The following is a 19,040-nucleotide window of genomic DNA, read 5'->3' as shown; positions in this document are numbered from 1 at the left end:
CTCCTTACTGATAAGAAACTTGATAGTGGGGATCTACTGGTCTTTCATCATTATTACCTGAGCGATTATTACCACTCCTGTATTGGCAACTTACTCAGTACCGTATTCACCCTTTATTAAGGGAGTCTCGTATGACATAGATGCCTCTGCCTTTCTTTGATAGTGAAAGTAATCGCGGTAAAGCGCAGCGCGCGCGTCCGCGCACTTGCACTGTAGCTCTAGGCTGGCCTAGTAGCACTTTTTGGAGCCCCCTCAATAAGTCTCGCCAGACCACGCATGCACTGGGTCAGGCGAGACCTAAAAAGACATGTCACAGGACATGGTCAGTAAATGCACAGAAAAATGTAGCTACTGTTTTGCTTTCCTTTCCTGACCATACCTTTGTCTTTCTCCAGGTCATGTTCGGGAGCATGTTCCAGTCCGAAATGCAGACAGCACTATGATGCCCAAGCTTGACAATGCTAGGGGGGTCAGTCTCTAGGAGCCACAGGTGATTTAACTTCTCCTGCAGAGTGGTGCCCTGGGCAGACGGACAGAGCAAGAGTATCCCGGATTACCTGGATTTCCTCGATTACCGGAGAATAGCACCGCCATGTTGCGCTCAACCTTCTGCAAAAGGCTGGTTATAATTGGAGGCGACTGCCTGCTCATACCTCCTAGTCCTAACACTTCACCTCAGCCCCTCGGCTGCCATGGATGCTTAAAGACTTGTTATTCTATACAATGCCTTATCTATTTCCATAGCACTGCTTCATACACATTAACCTCCTAAAAAATACCGGTTCTCTCTCCTGGCACACTTCAATGGCGCTTCAGTTATCCCCATCACTGGCCTCAAACAGATCATTGGAGCCTCAGACATCCCCCACCACCAGCCTCATGCACTCCAATTGAGTCGCATTAATTTGTCATTACTTTGTTCATACGTGAAAATTGATTTTTGTAAATTATGCATAACACTGGTCCCTGGCATTTAAGTAGAATCTCACTTGCCCCCATCAGTGCCTTAATGCATGTTGTCAAATGTCGCTAATTCCACATCAGTAAACTAACAAACCTCAGTGGAGGTTCACTCTGGAAGAATGCCACTAGACACACTTCCAAAGATTTAGTAGCTAGGTTTATTCAACATAGTACCAGCCTGATGCTAACCAGACAACAATTTACATCAGAACTCAACATACTTCAGACAGATACATTAAGAACCTATCTTATTGACCCAGCCCATGATATCAAACACTCAACGTGAACACTATACACCCCCCATGTCTCACAAACATGCATGTACAGCACACTGTTCTCACACTAACTGAACTAAACAAACAAGATTTGATTTTTAATATTCCAATTTGGATTTATTCCATGCTCCGCTTTACAGATTATATCACCCATCACATCCATGACTTTCTCTTAGCAGACCCACACGGGACCACTTCCTCATGCAACTCCCACATGGCACTGAACCTCTCGAGTGTCAACATTCAGATCATCCGTCTGAAAAGCCACCTGTAACTTCATTACCTGAGATCTTACTACAACTTCATCCTTCTCCTAGCACAATTCAGCCGAAGAATTGCTTCCTCCAGACTCGCCAATGCTTCCTGACCAGGCACTTTGTAAGAAGTCAACCAAACTGCTGTGGCAAAACTTGCTATCGTTCAACCTGGTTAAAAGGCAAGTCACAGATCTGGTCTCACCTATAGAAACAACAGAAACACTACTTAAATCTTCCCACTAATCTACAAATGTATCCTTACCTACGTAGTCATAATGGGTATTTTACTTTTCTTGCACAAATCTAACTTAGACCTCACTACCTTCATATTCCATGCTACTTGTGTCAACCTTCAAATCTGGCTTGACAAAATACTTGGGTTGAATACACTTTTTCTTCGTGAGATCAAAAGAGGAATTCTTTATCACAATGCTTATTGTTGTGTAAAAACGGTCCACATTTCAGTTATTTTGGAAGTTTCAATTACCTCTTTGACCACTTAATTAAAGTACCCAAGAAGCCTGTGAGTACATGTGTAATAGAGGGGTCAGTTACGCACATATTGTTGCTTGTGCTACCCATATGTTCCACATGACATGGACCACCCACCTCCCGCTGCAGCCCTCATTGGGAATAATTGTGCTCCTACGCAAGACATACACTTCAAACAAAGGCAGCACAATCAATTTTATTGATATGTCTCCTCTTCCTCTACCAATGTAGCTTTAGTTGAACAATCCTTTATGACATAACCAACAATTTACTTTAACATTGCACAGAAATTAAACTACTCCGCCCACTGATCTCTAGGCATGGTAGACCTACTCTCATGAGCCACCAGAGTGATTGTGCTGCCCATATACTCATACTGAGACTTCCTAAGACACCGCAAACAATCCACAATTCCATCCTCATACCCTAACAAATACTCATACCCGTAAATTTTACAACTAATTTATGAGTGAATAATCGTAGATGACTCCCTCAAGATGTCCTTTGCTGTTAACTAAGCTAGTAAAGGATCGTGCTCACTCCTTAACATGAATTCAGTGCTACGCACAAACTGCCAAAGGGTCACCCCCGACCACAGCACAGAATCTAACCCTCAATCATAGATTATCTTTCTTCTGCCTCCTGTAACAATCTGGAAGCAAATGCAACCGCTCCCTTCTTCGCTCTGTGGGATAGTAACACCTAAATCAATAGCACTAGCAGGAAGGGGTGTTCACACACTCTGATTTTGAATCAAGCCGGTTACTGGCCTAACCGTGTTCTCATGCTCCACTAACATCATAGGCTGTCTTGCGTGTACAAAACAGGGGCATCCAAAAGCGATCTTAGAGCCCTCTTCTCAGTCTGAGCTGGTGCCACTCTTGTAATTGTTACAAGTTTCTGTTTTGTTTAAACTCCATCCCTAGACACTGCCAGGGCCAAAGACTTTGCTAACAGTTGTAGTAATGTGCATTTAGGCAAGTCTATCACTAGACACGCATCTTCAAAAACGGAAGTACTTGCCCCGCTGTTTTTGTGACTTTCGCCTCATCCTTGCCCGTCACTAAAATGTTGCCCGGAACATACAGGTTTCCCTTGACTTCAGCATGCTGTGCTTGAGCCACTGGAAAACTGCTGCCTTGAAGCCCAAGAATACACACTCCTTTCAAGCTGATGGCCCCCACAGCGGCACTGAAAGCTGTGTCTGGGCTAGACTGAACACCTTTGAATCTTAGTTCTAGAAAAGTCTTTTGTCAACCCATACATTGTGGTTTAGATCTCTCAAGTCCACACAGAGGCCCATTTTTCCACTTGCCTGTCAGGAAGTGACCTGTGGCACCACAAATAGAGAAAAATTAATATGTCACCTCGCCTCTAGCCTCTCTGGCTATTGTAATTCTTTTAAAACGTCTGGTCTGACAGTGAATGGAATATTCCTCACTGTGCACACAAGGTGGGGGCTACTCATACCTTCCAAATTAAAGTAGTTGCTGCCCATCACTGGAGTATGGTCTCTATATCAGCTAACCTTATTGCTTCCTGCTGTGACGCACACACGTTTACTTCACAGTTGTGATCGAGTACATCAGATTTGTCCACAACATCTGTGACTTCGTCAACAAAACTATGCACGACAGGCCAGCCTAGCCCTCATCAGGTCTGGTGCATTTCAGCAGTAACTTTGCGATTGACCATCCCTGTTCATGTCGGTAGTCTAGGCCTGCGTCACCTGTTAGCCAGCTGCAGCCTTGATACTCGCAGCAACAAGTGATGTGTGAATCCGGTGGAAATGGTTTCTGGCACAATCCTTTTACTGGAAATATGATTTATCATCTTAAAATAATGGATTTTAATTTGATAAATGCCAGAAGTCCCCCCAAAAGTTCTAAATTCAGAAGACACCAATTTGTAATCGATCAGATCGATTTGATGAGAATGCCCCCCAAAAAAGTTGAGATTTGAAACCTGTGTGCCTTCCTAACGTATGCCTACAATATTCTCAGATCACCCCACAGACACTGTGGTTCCTTCCACTGCAGCAGAGTTAACGACGCACAACATAATACGTGCTTCCTATGTACCTGGCTATGTACCCTCATGAAAGAAATGCAAACGTCGTCTAGTCGATTATGTCTACTCCAAATGTGTTACTGGACTAGAAAGTGGATTGATCTATAAGAAAATTCGAAGCTTCCCTGACGGAACAGTGACCCGGAGAGGTTATTTGATCTCAGGACGAGTAAATCACATGGAAGGTGAGAAGCTGGCGTCAGTGACGGGCTCTTCCACAACCCTACTGGCCTTTCACATTCATTGGCCTGTTGAGAAACCCCTTCGCCCAAAATGTATCTACGGACCAGTCTGCCTGGTTGGTACTTGCCATGTGAAACTTTACCCCAAATTGTCAGGAGGGGCTGCTGACAGCAACTCCTCTCATTCACTGCTGGCAGCCATCTTATTTACAGTTCACCGCAAGGCATTCGTTATGAAGAGGTGGCTGCTTATTCTGATGTACCTTCTCCTTCCCAAATACTTCTCCTACAACCTTGCAATTCTGTTTTGGCTTTCCTTAAGATGTACGTGATTATAATGACATGTATTTTTTCCCTATTGTGTAGGGTGTTTTCAATTCAAGATTAATTCTATTGTACAGGTTTTTTCAAGTCATCTTAATTGAGGGGGGAAAGTACTTTACGTGTTATAAATAAATAAATACATTATGTACTTGAACCTCAACAGACCAATGTCATTCATTTTTCACATAATCACAGGTCTCATGATCTCCCTATCCCACTACAATGGCGTCTCGCTAATTACCAGATTCGTCCTCCTATATTTCAATAAAGCCTCACTAGTTCCTAGATTTTCTTTCTAGTCTCTTTTTTTGGAGGTGTTTGGGCCATGAAGCTGTGCAAACGTCCTAAACAAGTAAGCATAGCAATACATAAGTGTTGAAGAGGATGACTGGTGACAGCTGACACTGCAGGGATCTCGCAGCAAACCTTGGTAACCCGAGACCATTAAGGCAGGCTTCACTTGCTGCATGCACCCCAAAAGGAAAAGAAAGGAAAGGAGAACCACTATACGGTCATTCAGAGCAGTGATGGACAGTAGGCTATCGCACTGTATTCCCTTTCTGGCAGATAATTCTAGGCTCGATCAGGGATCCGGCCGACCAAGGGAGATATGTTGAATTTGTCGCGGTGTTATTTTCTGACACAGGGACACAATGCATCAGCACCCGCAAGTTGTCGGCATCCATTCGGTGCAGCAAACTGCAAGCAGCGAAGCAGCTTTCGTATTTTCACTTCCAGCCAGGTACAAAGAAAGGATTAATTTAAAGGGCCATCAGCCCTTCTTTTGTTCAAATTTCATCCTGGCTGAGAGCCATGTGAAGCCCAACACCTAGATACAAATGCAATGGAAGGAAAACCGGTAAATAGCTAATCACTTCACAGGTACTTTCGAGAAATTATGACTTGGCGGCAGGTTTCCCCCCCCCCCCCCCCCATCCCCAATAAAAGGTGTGCCTTCACTATTAAAATGCAAAATGTATCTGTGTGCATGGGTAGTCAAGCTAATAATGATTTAAGTGGCACCTACTAATTTATTTTCAATTTAGTTCATTTATAGCGCTACTCATCCCTTGTAGGGTACCAGAGAGCTTTATATTAAAACAGAGAGAAAATACATTTTACAAGTGTGTACATCAATGTACAGGAAATGTTAGTCAAGACAATGAGGGTTATAAGGTGTAGGAATCACATATTGTCCATAGTTATAGACATTGTATGTTAAGAGTGAACGGTCGGGGGAAACACAACGTCCGGATATAAAATGTAATGCAGTGAACGGGGTTGTCTGCACTAACAAGACTTCATTAATTGTAAGAGGAACTCTGCTTGGCAATGTTAGAATAACAAAAGATTGAGGTAAAAACCAATAAGGATCTAAACCCATGACTTACAGTTTGCATGCACTCTTTGATGCCGGTTAAGAGGTCACTGTGTAATATTAGAAGAACAGCAATTTATGAACTGGAAGTAACAAAAAGATTTCAGTGTCAAAAACAGCAGCCTACTTACCAATCTACATACAATACAAATCTGCAAGTTAACAATGTGCTTTGCAGCAGGTACATTAACCCTCTATGCTACTTTAGGAGTCAAAACTGTGACTGGCCAAAGCACAACAGTAGCACAGCAGTTTCCCAGAACTGCATTATCTACCAGAGGCATCTTATAATCCCCTCATAACTGCTGAGCACACAGATATATGTAGCAGGTGTCTCCACCCTGTAAGATATTTTAAACTGCAGCATCTTTGTGACCCATTAGGTAACCTATACCAGATTTACTGCCACATTTGTCCTTGTTGCCAATTTCTTTGCAGCTGATTTTTTTTTTAAATTCATGTGTAAGTTGTTTTGAAAGTTTTATATAGCGCGAACAAGACTCTTGCGAGTAACAGAGCGCTTTACAGGTCATAAGTGCAGATCTGAAAGTCAAAAAGATTAAGCTAAACATAGGGACAACTGAAGAGAGTGAAAACAGAATGCGTTAAACACAAAATACAGAAAAACGTTACAGAGTTCATGTGAATTTAGCCATGAGGATCGCTTTCACTTCTTTTTTGAATGCGGCAGAGGAAGGGTTCAGTCTCGTTTCACTGGGTAAGGCATTCCAGATCCTAGGAGCCATACCAGAAAAGGTTCGGTTATAGGTTTTTTTTTTTTGGCAAATCTTTGTGGTTTCAGAAGAAGAGTCTTGGCACTCCTGGAGGCTCTGCTACCCGGTGAGAGCACCAGTTTCTGGGCTAGGTAGAGGGGGGCATTGTGGTGGATGGACTGGTGTGTCATACAAGCGATTTTCAGATGTATTCTGGCCTCAAACGGAAGCCAGTTGAGTGCTCTCAGGTCTGGTGAAATGTGGGAGTTTCTCTTTGAGCCAGTGATGAGTCTCGCAGCAGAGTTGATTGTGGCTCTTAGCGGGGCTGTCGATGCCCTCGGGAGGCCGCAAAGGGTAACCGCCCCATATTCCACACGAGGGAAAACTAGGGCTTGGATCGCTAGTTTGAAATCTTGGGCCAGTAGAAAGGGTTTTCGAAGAGTCTTCAGATGGAAGTTAGCTCCTTTTGTGGCGGCGCTGATAGGTTTCTGCATCTTTAGGTTACTGTCAAGCGTGACCCCCAGCGATTTCGATGAGTCCACGACTAGCGGATGACCATTAAGAGCTGTTAGGTGTTTCATCCATTCCAGTATAATTGGAGTTTTGTTGGGGGGAGCGATTAAGAGGAATTCAGTTTTGAGGGAGTTTAGTTTCAAGTGGTTTTCGGCCAGCCAGGTTTGGGTTTTTTGTAGTGTGGAGTTGAGTGATTTGATGTCATCAAGACAATGAATCTTGATGTAGATTTGGGTATCGTCAGCGTACATGTGGAAGTGAATTTTGGCGAGGCTGAGAAGATCGGTGAGTGGTTCCATAAAGAGGTTGAAAAGGGTGGGAGAGAGAGAAGAGCCTTGAGGAACTCCTAACGTGACTGGCATGGGGTTGGACAGGGTTTGGTTGACCTTGAAGCTTTGGGATCTATTTTGTAGGAAGGAAGTGAACCAGTTAAGAACAGAACCAGAAATTCCCATTCTGTTTTCCAGGAGAATGAGCAGGTTGTCGTGTTTGACGGTGTCGAAGGCTGAGGATAGATCGAGTAAAATTAGTAAACAGGCTTCGTTTTGGTCTAGGATTTTTAGAGCGTTGTTTAGAATATGTGTCATAGCAGATTCAGTGCTATGATCAGCTCGGAAGCCTGATTGAAACTCGTTAAGTAGGTTGAATTGAACAATGTAGCTGATCAGCTGTGAGTTAACGCATTTTTCCAGGAGTTTGGCAAGCACTGGAATGTTGGAAATCGGGCGATAGTTTTTTGGGTCCGAAGAGTCAGCTGTAGGTTTCTTAAGGATCGGTGAGACCTGACCTATTTTCAGGCTGTCTGGGATGGATCCTTGAAGAAGGGATGAATTAATGATCTTAGTCCAGAGGGGTAGAACTAGGGGAATGAAGTCTTTTAGGTAATTAGCTGGGAGCGGGTCGATAAAATGATTGGAGGGTTTCAGAGAGGTTAACGTCTTTAATATGTGATCTTCACTGTAAGTGTTAAAGTGGGACCAAGTTGCGTTGTTTTTTAGTTTAAATTTAGGGAAGTCATTTTCTTGAGCCTCTGCCAGGGGCAGAGATGGGTTCTTTTTCCAGTCTGAGATGTCTAAGAGGTCTTTTCGTAGGTCTGATTTAATGGATTCAGTCTTGGTCGCGAAGAAGGCGGCAAATTCGGCACAATTGGGAAGAGCAGGTGGGATCGTGTTAGGGAGACTGGGATGGTTATTGGTCTGAGCTTTGATAAGATCGCTTTTTGGGGCGGTTCCAGGCCCGATCTAGTTGTGATCTGAAGAAGACGGTTTTAGTTTTTCTGATCTTCCTAAAGTAAGCGTTTATGGAGAATCTGAGAAGCTTGAGGTGATCAATAGAGGGGTCAGCTCTCCAACTACGTTCCAATATTCTGAGAGCGCGTCTGTCATCATTTAGTCTCCCATCGTACCAGGGTTTTGATTCTTTTGTAGAAGTACTTTTCAGTTGAAGCGGGGCAATTTTGTCAAGTAAGTTGTTCATGGAGTGGAAGTAGTGACTGGTCAGCTCCTGAACATCCTTGAGGTCTTCGGGGGGGGGGGGGGGGGGGGTAGAGATGGTTAGAGTTAACTGATGCTATAAGGTCAGAGCCGGCATTCTTCATGTTTCTCTTCCAGGTCTTAGTTCTCAAGGGTTGTGTTGGGCGTCGTTTAATCGTTTCCAAGATTTGGAAAGAAATGACATGGTCAGACCAGTCGCCGGGGAGGATCGAGTTAAGTTGAGTGGCGTCAGCTTTGGAAATTATTAGATCGAGAGTGGCACCTTTGTCGTGTGTCGGGCTGTTACATATTTGGTTAAGATGGAGGTCAGCGAGGAAAGCTTTGAGGCTGTTTACCCCGGAGTCGTTCACGTCATCCCAGTGCAGGTTAAAGTCCCCCAAGAAGATTTGCTTATTTTGTTGGTTGTCATTTGACGCTAGAATGTCCATGAGGTGTTCAATGAATGTTAGGTTGTCTCCGGGCGGGTGGTAGAAAGTGTGTAGAGAGCATACTTGTTTGTTGTTGTTGGCTATGTTTAAGCAAAGATATTCGCAAGAGGGTACCGTAGGGGCATTAGAGTTGGATACTGTAAGGCTGATCTGGTGAATGCAGGCTAACCCACCTCCTGGTCTGTCAGCTCTGTCTAGTCTGGTGATGTCATAGTTTGGGGGTAGCAGGATGTCCATGATGGGGGTAGACGTTTCCTTTAACCAGGTTTCCGTCAGGATCAGAATGTCTGGTTTGTTAGAAATAAGTAGGTCAGCTATATCCGCTGCGTGTCTAGACGCAGATCTGCAGTTCAGCAGGATACAGCTTAGATTCTGCTTGATGGATGCTATGGATGGTTCGGTTGTGAGGGGTATTCTAGTAAGGTTATTTTCAACAATACCTCTGGGGTATGAGTTGGAAGGTATAGAATGTATTCGGGAGTCTGTGACTCTGCTTCTCAAGCTTTGCCCTTTAAGACCTCACTCCCTGTCCCCTGCCACACCTTGACACTCAATGTATGGGTTCCCGGAGTATTTTTTCAATTCTAACACTGGTTCAGAGCATACAAAAAAAGATGTGGGCATGGTGAAGTTTGTGGTCTTCAGTGTAAAAGACAGCAGAGAGGTGCAGAAGGAAGTCTGATCCTTGCACCAAGATTCTGAGAATCTGAAGTGGCAAACATACCACTGGCCTCAACAAAATAATGTTCTGCTGCCCACAGATTCATGCGCTTCTTGTTTTTTTCTGATCACGCATTTATGATAAAAAGAGAAGCGTAGTATCAGGTATGGATGGGTATATGTGTTCTTTTCAGTAAGCAGTTTAAGCTCCTGACAGAAGGTGGCAGCACCTCCCAATAATTGGTTACTGGATCCAGCGCGAACTAACAATGTAAATGGTGAAACTTTAACTATTTCTTGACCGAGGTTCCTTCTTATATCCTTAGGCGAGTCCTAAAGTGATCCCCTTTTAACTTTAATTAAAGGCAAGTCAAACACATGTTTTTACCTGAGCGTGATGTAGAATTATTGCTGAACCATCTGTATAAGAAATGTACAGAAAATACATCTTCGTTACATGAGAATAAACAGGATTTGGCACATACATCAGATTAAGTTGTTTGGCTGCTAGTAAACTCATTTTTTCAGAGCACATAGACCTGGCGACTGGCAGGCCAGGTGTGGGTACCAGCGCCACTAATATTGCGATAAAACTCGGCCACGCGCGGCGAGAAAGTGACCCTCAAGCGGCGTTGTGTGCGCACAGGTCACGGATCAGCGATGACCAAGGTGATTTGTGGGAACAGCTAGTAAGGCGCAGACATTGTGGATAAGGTTGCCACGAGCTGATGACAATAGTGCCGACGTACGTCATCTATTGCGAGGAAATGCGGCAGTGGAGAAGGAGGTTGGGCACTTTTTACACAAGAACTCGCACATATGGGCCAGTTTGCGGTGGCGGGGTCGAGAGAATAAAAGGGTGATGGCATGGAGAGGACGAGTCGAAAAGGCCAGGGCACGATAAAGGGCGTGGTCCTCAGCAGGAACGGAGTCCTCAACAGTCAGCCTCTGTAGTCCAGTACCCTTGCATTACTTCTAGAAAATATACTCTCAAAGAAGTTATCAGGGTTGCTGTAGTACACCTTTCCAATGACATGGTGCGCACAGAAGGATTCCAAATAAAAGCGATTTATTCCTCCAACCAGGGGAGCCATACAGGGCGAGACCATCCACTCGAGCACCCGGGGGTCACCCAGAATCACAGACCTAGCATTCCACGCACTCCAAGCCACCACAAGGTAAAGCACCTTTGGGCCATAGAGGGGCGCAGCACAGACCACAAACAAGGCTTGTTAAGTGTGAAAAAGGCTGCTTTATTGAAGACAGGTGCACCTTACAACAAATATCCTTGGCCTGTGCCGTACAAAACTAAACTTCACTAAATATTTTCGCCCTGCCTTACCCCCCACCCCTAAAATGTTTCCTCCTTTGCAACCATTTATAAACCCCCAACTTGGTCATCCCTGCTGACCCATTAAACTTGTAACCTCTTACCACTTCCTAAGATAACTATCTAAGTAAACTTTCCTATGCTACTTCCCCTTCCTGCCTGTTCCCGTAGTGACGTTTCCCAACTAATAAACTTAAAACAAATCGAACAACTATTACCACGAAAAAAACGCCAAATTAAGATCTTCCCAAGGAAACCTCGCACCTGCTTCAAGCGACAACCACATTTACATCTTTCCCCCCGCCCAGTGCACCTGTCCCCAACAAAACTAACCAGGGTAAATAACGAAAACGAAAAAAAACACATATTACCCCGGCCCCTCCCAAGCCTGTAGGCAACAAAAAACGGGCAGGGCGGGTGGGAGAAAAACATTCACCCTGTCCCTATAAGGCCGGCTGTCGTGTCACCCACCGAAAATGGTGCCTGGTGACCTAAGATGGCCGGTCTTATAGGGACAGCCCAACCAGCCCAATTGGGCTCTGGGCTGCACCAATGGCCCAAAATACCTGGCGGGGTCAGGTCTCCCGATGGTCGGCCGCCCCCCCCCCCCCCCAAAGCCCTATTGGCCAGAGAGGGGCGCAGCACAGACCACATACAAGGCTTGTTAAGTGTGAAAAAGGCCCCTTTATTGAAGACAGGTGCACCTTACAACACATATCCTTGGATGTGGCGTACAAAACTAAACCTCACTAAATATTTTCGCCCTGCCTTACCCCCTACCCCTAAAGGTTTCTCCTTTGCAACCATTTACAAACCCCCAACTCGGTCATCCCTGCTGATCCATTAAGCTTGTAACCTCTTACCACTTTCTAATATAACTATCTAAGTAAACTTTCCTACGCTACTTCCCCTTCCTGCCTGTTCACGTAGTGACGTTTCCCAACCAATAAACTTAAACTGTAAACAATCTAACAACTATTACCACGAAAAAAACGCCACTCAGAAAAGACTCTCCAACTCAGACTTTCCCGATCCCCCAAAACTAGGGTCCAGGCTGTTTCGGATACCTTCTAATGTTCATAGCTGTGTCTAAAACCTCCTTGATCTGTATGATGTACAACTCCAAATCAAAATTCGACAAATGAACTCCATCCTCTCTGAAAAAATATATTGCAGCATACCTAAGCTCCGAATGCTCTACTCTCCCAATGCCCTCCTTGTCACAAAAGCTTCTCATGTCCCGGTTAATCTTTCTCCTGGCCATATCTATTGCTCCTGGCTGCTCTGCCCCCCTCCAATGCCTCCTCGGGATGAATTCCGACCAGATGACATAGCACCCACACCATTGTTTTTATCTCAAGCAGATCCCTCTTCATTTGTTTCAGCAGTGCCAAACCCTTACACAAAACCTGGTCATTCTCCCCCAAATGAATAATCAAAACGTCAGGACAAATACTGCCTCGCACCATCCTGTTTAAGATGGGAAACAACTCATGCCACCTAATGCCCCCCTTTCCTTGCCATGAACAATGGAACAACGTGTTGTCAAGACCCAAATTCAAACCCTTCCCTTTTGACCGCTCATAACGCTCTACCCAGTTAACAAAAGAATGTCCCACAATCCATATGGACAATTCCGCCGCAGCAGGCCCGCCACCGCACCTGAAAAGACACATATATGCGACAAGAAAAATGAACAAAAACTACGCTTCCCCCTCCCACAAGCCTCGCAGCTGAATGTATGTCTTAAAGCAGTCCGACTACCAACGACCCAAACGCATAATCTCGTCCTTTCCCTATCCTAGCTTCGCTGCGTCTGTCATAGCCCCTATACGAAAATAATGTGTCTTAAACTGTCCAGGTGCCTCCCCCAAAAAAAGAAGAACTTGCCTCATAATCCATAACAGCTGCGCCGCCATCACCCGGATGCCCGCCTCCCTGTCGAACACTTTCCTGTCACCTGAAACCAGACCCTTGGACACTGTCCTCTCCCAAAATACTGGACATACCCCTTTATCCCTGGCAGTACCCATGACCACCCACTTCCCAACTCCCTCTGGTCTGTTTTGAATTTATTAAGCCGCACTGCTACCCCTTCATCCCGAAGCTCCACGTCGTTCCATTGCACCCCCTGTGCACCCTTTCCCCCCAGCAATTCAGACACCCGAAAAGCCCCGAAATACATCCATGACATTAGGGTGGAAAACAAAACAACCTCCTCCACATTTCGGCAGATCTGTGGCAAAACCCGGATCAAGCCGACCAAGAGCCCAAAGGACAGAGGCCTTCTCGCCCGAGGCCTGCCGCCCCTTTCCCACGCCCAACCTTTCAGGAGGCGACTGCCCAGTTCCCCAGCCGAGGTCGAATAGCCCCACCATAGTTTGCCCATGAACGCTATGCCCGACAACTTGCCTGCTAAAGTGACCTTCGATAAACCCCTGTCAATCATGGACAGTATAAACTGCACTACCTCCTCCTCCCTTGCCCATTGCTAGGATATTCGCTGTGCCCCACCTTCCAGAAATTCCTTCCAAGCCTGTTAATATGCCCTCCGTGTGGATGCGGCCAGTGACACTAATACCAGCTGGAAAACCCTTTGTCTCCTACGTACCACATTCCTACTGGAACCGGCGTCCTGCCTCTGTCCGCCTCCGTGACTAGACCATGGAACCTCTGCCACTGCGAACGAGACAAAGCATCCGCAATGTCATTGTCCACTCCCGGCACATGCTTGGCTTGAAACAAGACATCGTGTTCCAAACAGCTCAGCACAAAAACCCTTAACAACTTCAGCACGTGAGCCTCCCTCACTGACTGCCTGTTAACCACCTGCACCACTGACATGTTGTCGACCTTAAATATCACCTTCTTGTGCGCCAAGTCCCGTGCCCATACTGTCACTGCCACCACTAGTGAAAAGAGTTCCAAAAAGGCAATGCTCCCCCCCCCCCCCCATTCTTCCAATGTGGAGGCCACTCTTCTGCGCACCACCTCCCCTGCCAGTAGAGACCAAAACCTCCGCCCCTCCAGCGTCTGAGTAGATCGTGACATCCCACTCCCATTCCTCCGGCGGCGCCATTGGGATGCCATTAAATTCTGCCAGAAATGTGCACCACATGCACAAGTCTTCCTTAGTTCCGGCTGACAGCCGCATGTGGTGATGCGGCATTGTCAAACCCGCTAGGGACATCCCCAATATCCTGCAGAAAGTTCATCCTGCCCTTACCACCCTACACGCAAAATTCAGATGTCCTAGCAATACCTGCACCTCCCTGACCGTCACCTTCTTTTTGGGCCAGTAAACCATCGATCAGTAGCAACATGTGGAGTTTTTTGTCCATAGGAAGGCGTGCCGCCATTGCCCCTGAATCTAATTCGATGCCAAGAAATGACAACACCGTACTGGGACTGTGCGTCTTCTCTGGTGGCAGGGGTACTCCCAGGTAACCCATGAGCTCTTTAAAACTGGTCAGCTGCTGCTGACAGTCCACAGAACCAGGCTGGCCCACCAGGAAGAAGTTTTCCAGGTAGTGTGTCACCGCCTTTTTACCAGTGTGCCATAAGAAGACCCATTGCAAGAATGAACTAAAGCTCTCAAATAATGCACAGGATATGGAACATCCCATCGACATCGCCTTGTCCACAAAGATGGAACCCTCAAACTGTATGCCTAGCAACTGGTAATCGTCAGGGTGTACTGGCAGTAAGCGAAACATCGATTTAATGTCGCATTTTGCCATGAGGGCACCTGGTCCTACCGTGGCAACCAATTCTCGTGCCACGTCCACCGAAGAATAGGACACAGACGTCAAGTCGGCCGCTATAAAGTCATTCACCGACGCCCCCTCCGGCCAGGAGAAGTGTTGGATCAGCCTATATTGCCCTGGGTCTTTCTTCCGCACTACCCCAATCGGGGAAATGATCAGGTCTCTAATGGGGCTAACCGTGAAAGGGCCTATCATGCGTCCTTCCTGTATTTCCTTGAACAGTTTGGTGCGCACTACCGCCCCGTGTTTTTTCGCAGATTTCAAATTCTCCACCCACCTGGCAGCCCGAGGCCCTTCATACCCTAGCCGAAAAGCCTCCTTAAAACCGCGTCTCAAGAGCTCTGTGTCTTCTTTCCGTGGATAAGATGCCAACCACTGTTCCATGCGACCCTGCCTAATGGGTGTATAAGCCTTTTCCCATATTCCCTTGCGCTCCTCTGCCCCCCTAACCCCCCGCAGGATGCTGTGTGCCCTGGTTGGGCTGCTGACCTTGCTCGCTGAACCCTGGTCCGTGGCTTTCAACCAATGGGTGTCTGCCTGAGCACTTCGAGCATTCGTGCCTAAACTTGCAGTACTGTCTGGAACATGTGCCTTTATTAAAATCCCAGCATGCTCCCTGTATACTCCCGGTACCGCTTGCTGTGTACCCAACCCCCCCTTGGGTGAAGCGGTTCTGAAAGGGCGGGACACTAGGGGAAGGTTGCTGGCCATGTATATCGTCTTCCCAAACTTCACCGCTCCCATGGTTGGTTGGTATAAGTCCGTATCTATCTCCCCCACTTCGCCTCCATATCCCAAGCCAGCCGTGCCCTGAACTCTTCATCATAATGGGACCACGCGTACCCCCGTACGTTACTTTGGTCCTTCTGATCACGTCTATGTATTTAAACAACGCGACAGACCTGTCCGTAAACTTTTCGCAGTATACACTGGCGAATATCAAGAAGGCTGCCGACCAATTCTCGATGGTCATGGCCACCCGTGGTCTCTTGGCAAGCTCCAATTCCAATGGACCCTTCCTTCGCTATAAGCTCCCTATGCAGCAGCTTCAGCATGTCCACATAGTCGGCTTTCCAAATTTTCTCTTTAGTGGCCAACGTAAGGTGGGCCCCCAATGGCTTAGTTATCCCCATGTAAGGCAACTTCTTCGGTTGAACGCCGTGGCTCTCTTTCACCCCCTCTGTGGTTAACCCATCAGCCCCTTTTTCTTCTTTAGCTAGAACCGTGCTTGGCCCCGCCGTCAGACCCTTCCCTTGTCCAGGTGCCGTAGACCCCCTTCTTGTTCTCCTCCGCACCCCCTTGTTGCTCCTCCAGGCCCACCCCGGTATCTTTAGCATATGCACCTCTCAGCAAGCGAAACTCCCCCTCACCTCCCCCATGCATCTGTACGCACAGACACCCTGCCCTGCGTTTTGTTACCCTTCTGCATGCCTGCCGGTTCTTTGCCTGGCATCAAGGCTGGCGTCCTCCACGGATCCCGCCGCCCTACCAGTCTGCACCCTGACACCCTGTCGTTGCCCCCACTCCGTGCCTGCGCCCCCCTCCAACACCCCCATGCCTCTGTGCCTCCTGCCACACCGCCCAACGCTGTGCTGTTCCTCTGCGTACGTGCTTTAGCCTTACCTGGCGTCAAGGTCGGCGTCCTGACTGGATCCCGCTGGCTAACCAGTTGTGCAGGAGGTGCTACCACTCTATCCGTAACCGTGTGCGAGCGGTCTTGAACCTTCTGCAAAAAACTAGGCACATCATTAGTAACAACTCCCCCCCATCCTTCCTGTCTGTCGTCCTCCTCCTCCTCTAGAAGCTCCCCTTCCTCCAAGCTAACCTCGTAGTAATCCAACAGTAACTGGCTGTCCTCCCTTGACTCCTCCCTGCATACACGTGCCTGCTCCCTCCCACTGTGTATCAATTCTCTTACATCTAAGCCTGCATGCCGCTGGTCCAAAACCAGTCTCCCCGCTTCGTCTGTTCTGTTCGTTCCCAACAACTGCGCCGTTTCCCCAGAGGCCGCATCGACCCACCGGGGTAGTGACACCAGAGACCGCTCTTCTGTCCAACATTGTGCTGCTTACTGCACGTCCCACGCAAGGGTCCGGTGGCCCGCACGGGGCACTGCCTGCCCATCCTCTCGGCGGGGCAGAGCTGCAAGCAACTAACCAGAGCATCCCACCTGCTGCCCCTGGAAAGGAAAGGCGAGGTCCGACAAGCCGGGGTTAGTACCCTCCTCTGTCCCTGCCGCCTCTGGACCCCACTGCCAATTCTCTTCCCCCACCAGCCACCCGGAGAACCCCGTAGAATGGCCGGGGTGCCCCTCTGCCCCCTACCCTGGAGCAGGGAGCCCCTATGACTAACCCAGAGTCCCTCCTCGGTGCCCCGGCTCTCCCTTCCTCCCCATCACTCCAACATGTCTATGTGCCTCTTACCCGTTCGACCCACCCCCAACCCCCTGTCCTGTGTTGGGGGTACCCCGCTCCCACCTCCACCGATACCCTCCTGGGCCCAACCCCTGTTCTCTGACCATTGTTGCCTGAGACCCTTGGGGGCCCTCTCTAACCACCGTCCCAGCTCCAGGGACGGCATAGGTCCCCACCGTGTCCACCCCTGTTCTGGCCGTCTGCTGGGCCTGACTGCCCCTCCATCCTCCCGCCCCCCTCCCCGCACTCTGACATTGATGGGGGCCTGGCGGGGCCCCCCCCCTCCCTGCCCCCTCTCAACGCCCTCCCCGGGTTCCCCCTCTGGGGTACCTGACACAAGGCCCACAGTCCCCTCCTCCCTGCCCGGCAACCCTCCACCAGATTCAGGGGTAATGGCTCCCCCCCGGCTGCTTCCAGGAGCGCTTCCCTCTCAAGGGGGCCCCTCCCGTTCCAGACACAAACCCAAGGCTGGGATTGGGTATCGCGCCCCGCCCCCCCTCCGCGCTGCCTTCCCACGCGGTGCCACCTTAGCAGTGCGTCCGCCCCCAGCAGTATTAGCCCGAGGTTTGCGGTTCCGCGGCGTTGAGCATGCTAGCACCGCCGCTGTGACCCCAACTGACGACTGCCGTTAAGGCCTCACCTCCGCTGCGAGACGCAGCAAATCCATGCGGCCTGCTTCCACGAGCAGGCGCATGGCCTCCGCCACCCTTGGGCCGTCTCCCAGTGCCGCCATCGTTACTCCGCCGTCACACGTCCACAGGAGCCTGCCCCCACGCTCCCTATAGTACACCGCCTGACAACCGTAGGGACCCGCAAACACCTGCAACCACAAAAACTTTCACCCTGTCCCTATAAGGTCGGCTGTCGTGTCACCCACCGAAAATGGTGCCTGGTGACCTAATATAGCCGATCTTATAGTGACAGCCCAACTATAGCCCAACCAGCCCAATTGGGCTCTGGGCTGCACCAATGGCCCAAAAATCTCGGGGAGGTGATGCCTACCGATGGTCGGCCGCCCCCCAAAGCCCTATTGTAAACGTGTTCTGTTGGGTTTACTTCAATAGTCACAACACAGAAGAACTTTTAAATTAGCCACCGGGCTTAATACAGCACTGAGAACTATTTGTAGGCGCACGAAAACACAGTACAAGTAATGGACTGCCTGGAGAGAGCTGTGGGTGTATGCTCTGGTCACATGAGCCAACATGACATGGAGTACAGGGTTAATGTGCTCGCTGTAGAGATGTTACTTGTAACATCTAATTCACAAATGTTTGTTCTGTTTGTCACAAAAATCCTTGTGTAACCCGCATATCAGGAGTGATAGTAAAACTGTTGACTGTGCTGTGTGGCAGTGCCTAGTAGCTGCATGTCACCTGCCAGGCATACCTGCCAACCCTAGCAGGGTTAAACTCAAGGTTTTGGTATTCCAAGGTTGATGAATCTGCTTCCATTTTAAAGCAAAAAATAATTCTTAAAAACAATTCAGCTCGATATTATTTGAATAGTACATGGTTATAATTAGTATCATCCCACACACAAGAAATTCTAATAAAACATACATGCTTTTATTTGATCTCCAACATATACTCAAGCAAGAGAAATCGAATTACTGACTGTCCATGAGCTGAAGTATTGATAGCAAGACCATAAGCGAAAGGAAAATGGTTCTTCCGTGGGCCATGTCCACTGCCATGCAAGCTGGTGCTTCAATGTACACTCTGAATGTGAGCTGCCACCATGGTATGTGTCCTAGTTTTTACACATTGTACCCGGACATA

At 48.0% G+C, this 19,040-nt stretch overlaps 1 protein-coding gene across 1 annotated transcript in view; it reads left to right on the top strand.

The window, feature by feature from the left end:
• The window catches only part of SLC26A9 (solute carrier family 26 member 9), a 162,034-nt gene extending 157,319 nt beyond the window's left edge, over positions 1 to 4,715 (top strand). Inside the window, exon 20 of the mRNA XM_085625264.1 lies at positions 396 to 4,715. Within this exon, the coding sequence (XP_085481390.1) occupies positions 396 to 443 (48 nt within the window). The 3' untranslated portion in view covers positions 444 to 4,715. The remainder of the gene's footprint in view (positions 1 to 395) is intronic.
• Positions 4,716 to 19,040: the final 14,325 nt, after the last annotated feature.

The sequence above is a fragment of the Triturus cristatus genome, chromosome 1_1 (genome assembly GCF_964204655.1).
Source record: "Triturus cristatus chromosome 1_1, aTriCri1.1, whole genome shotgun sequence".
Taxonomy (NCBI): domain Eukaryota; kingdom Metazoa; phylum Chordata; class Amphibia; order Caudata; family Salamandridae; genus Triturus; species Triturus cristatus.
Note: the sequence above shows the minus strand (reverse complement) of the source record. Positions and strands in the feature narration are given on the sequence as shown.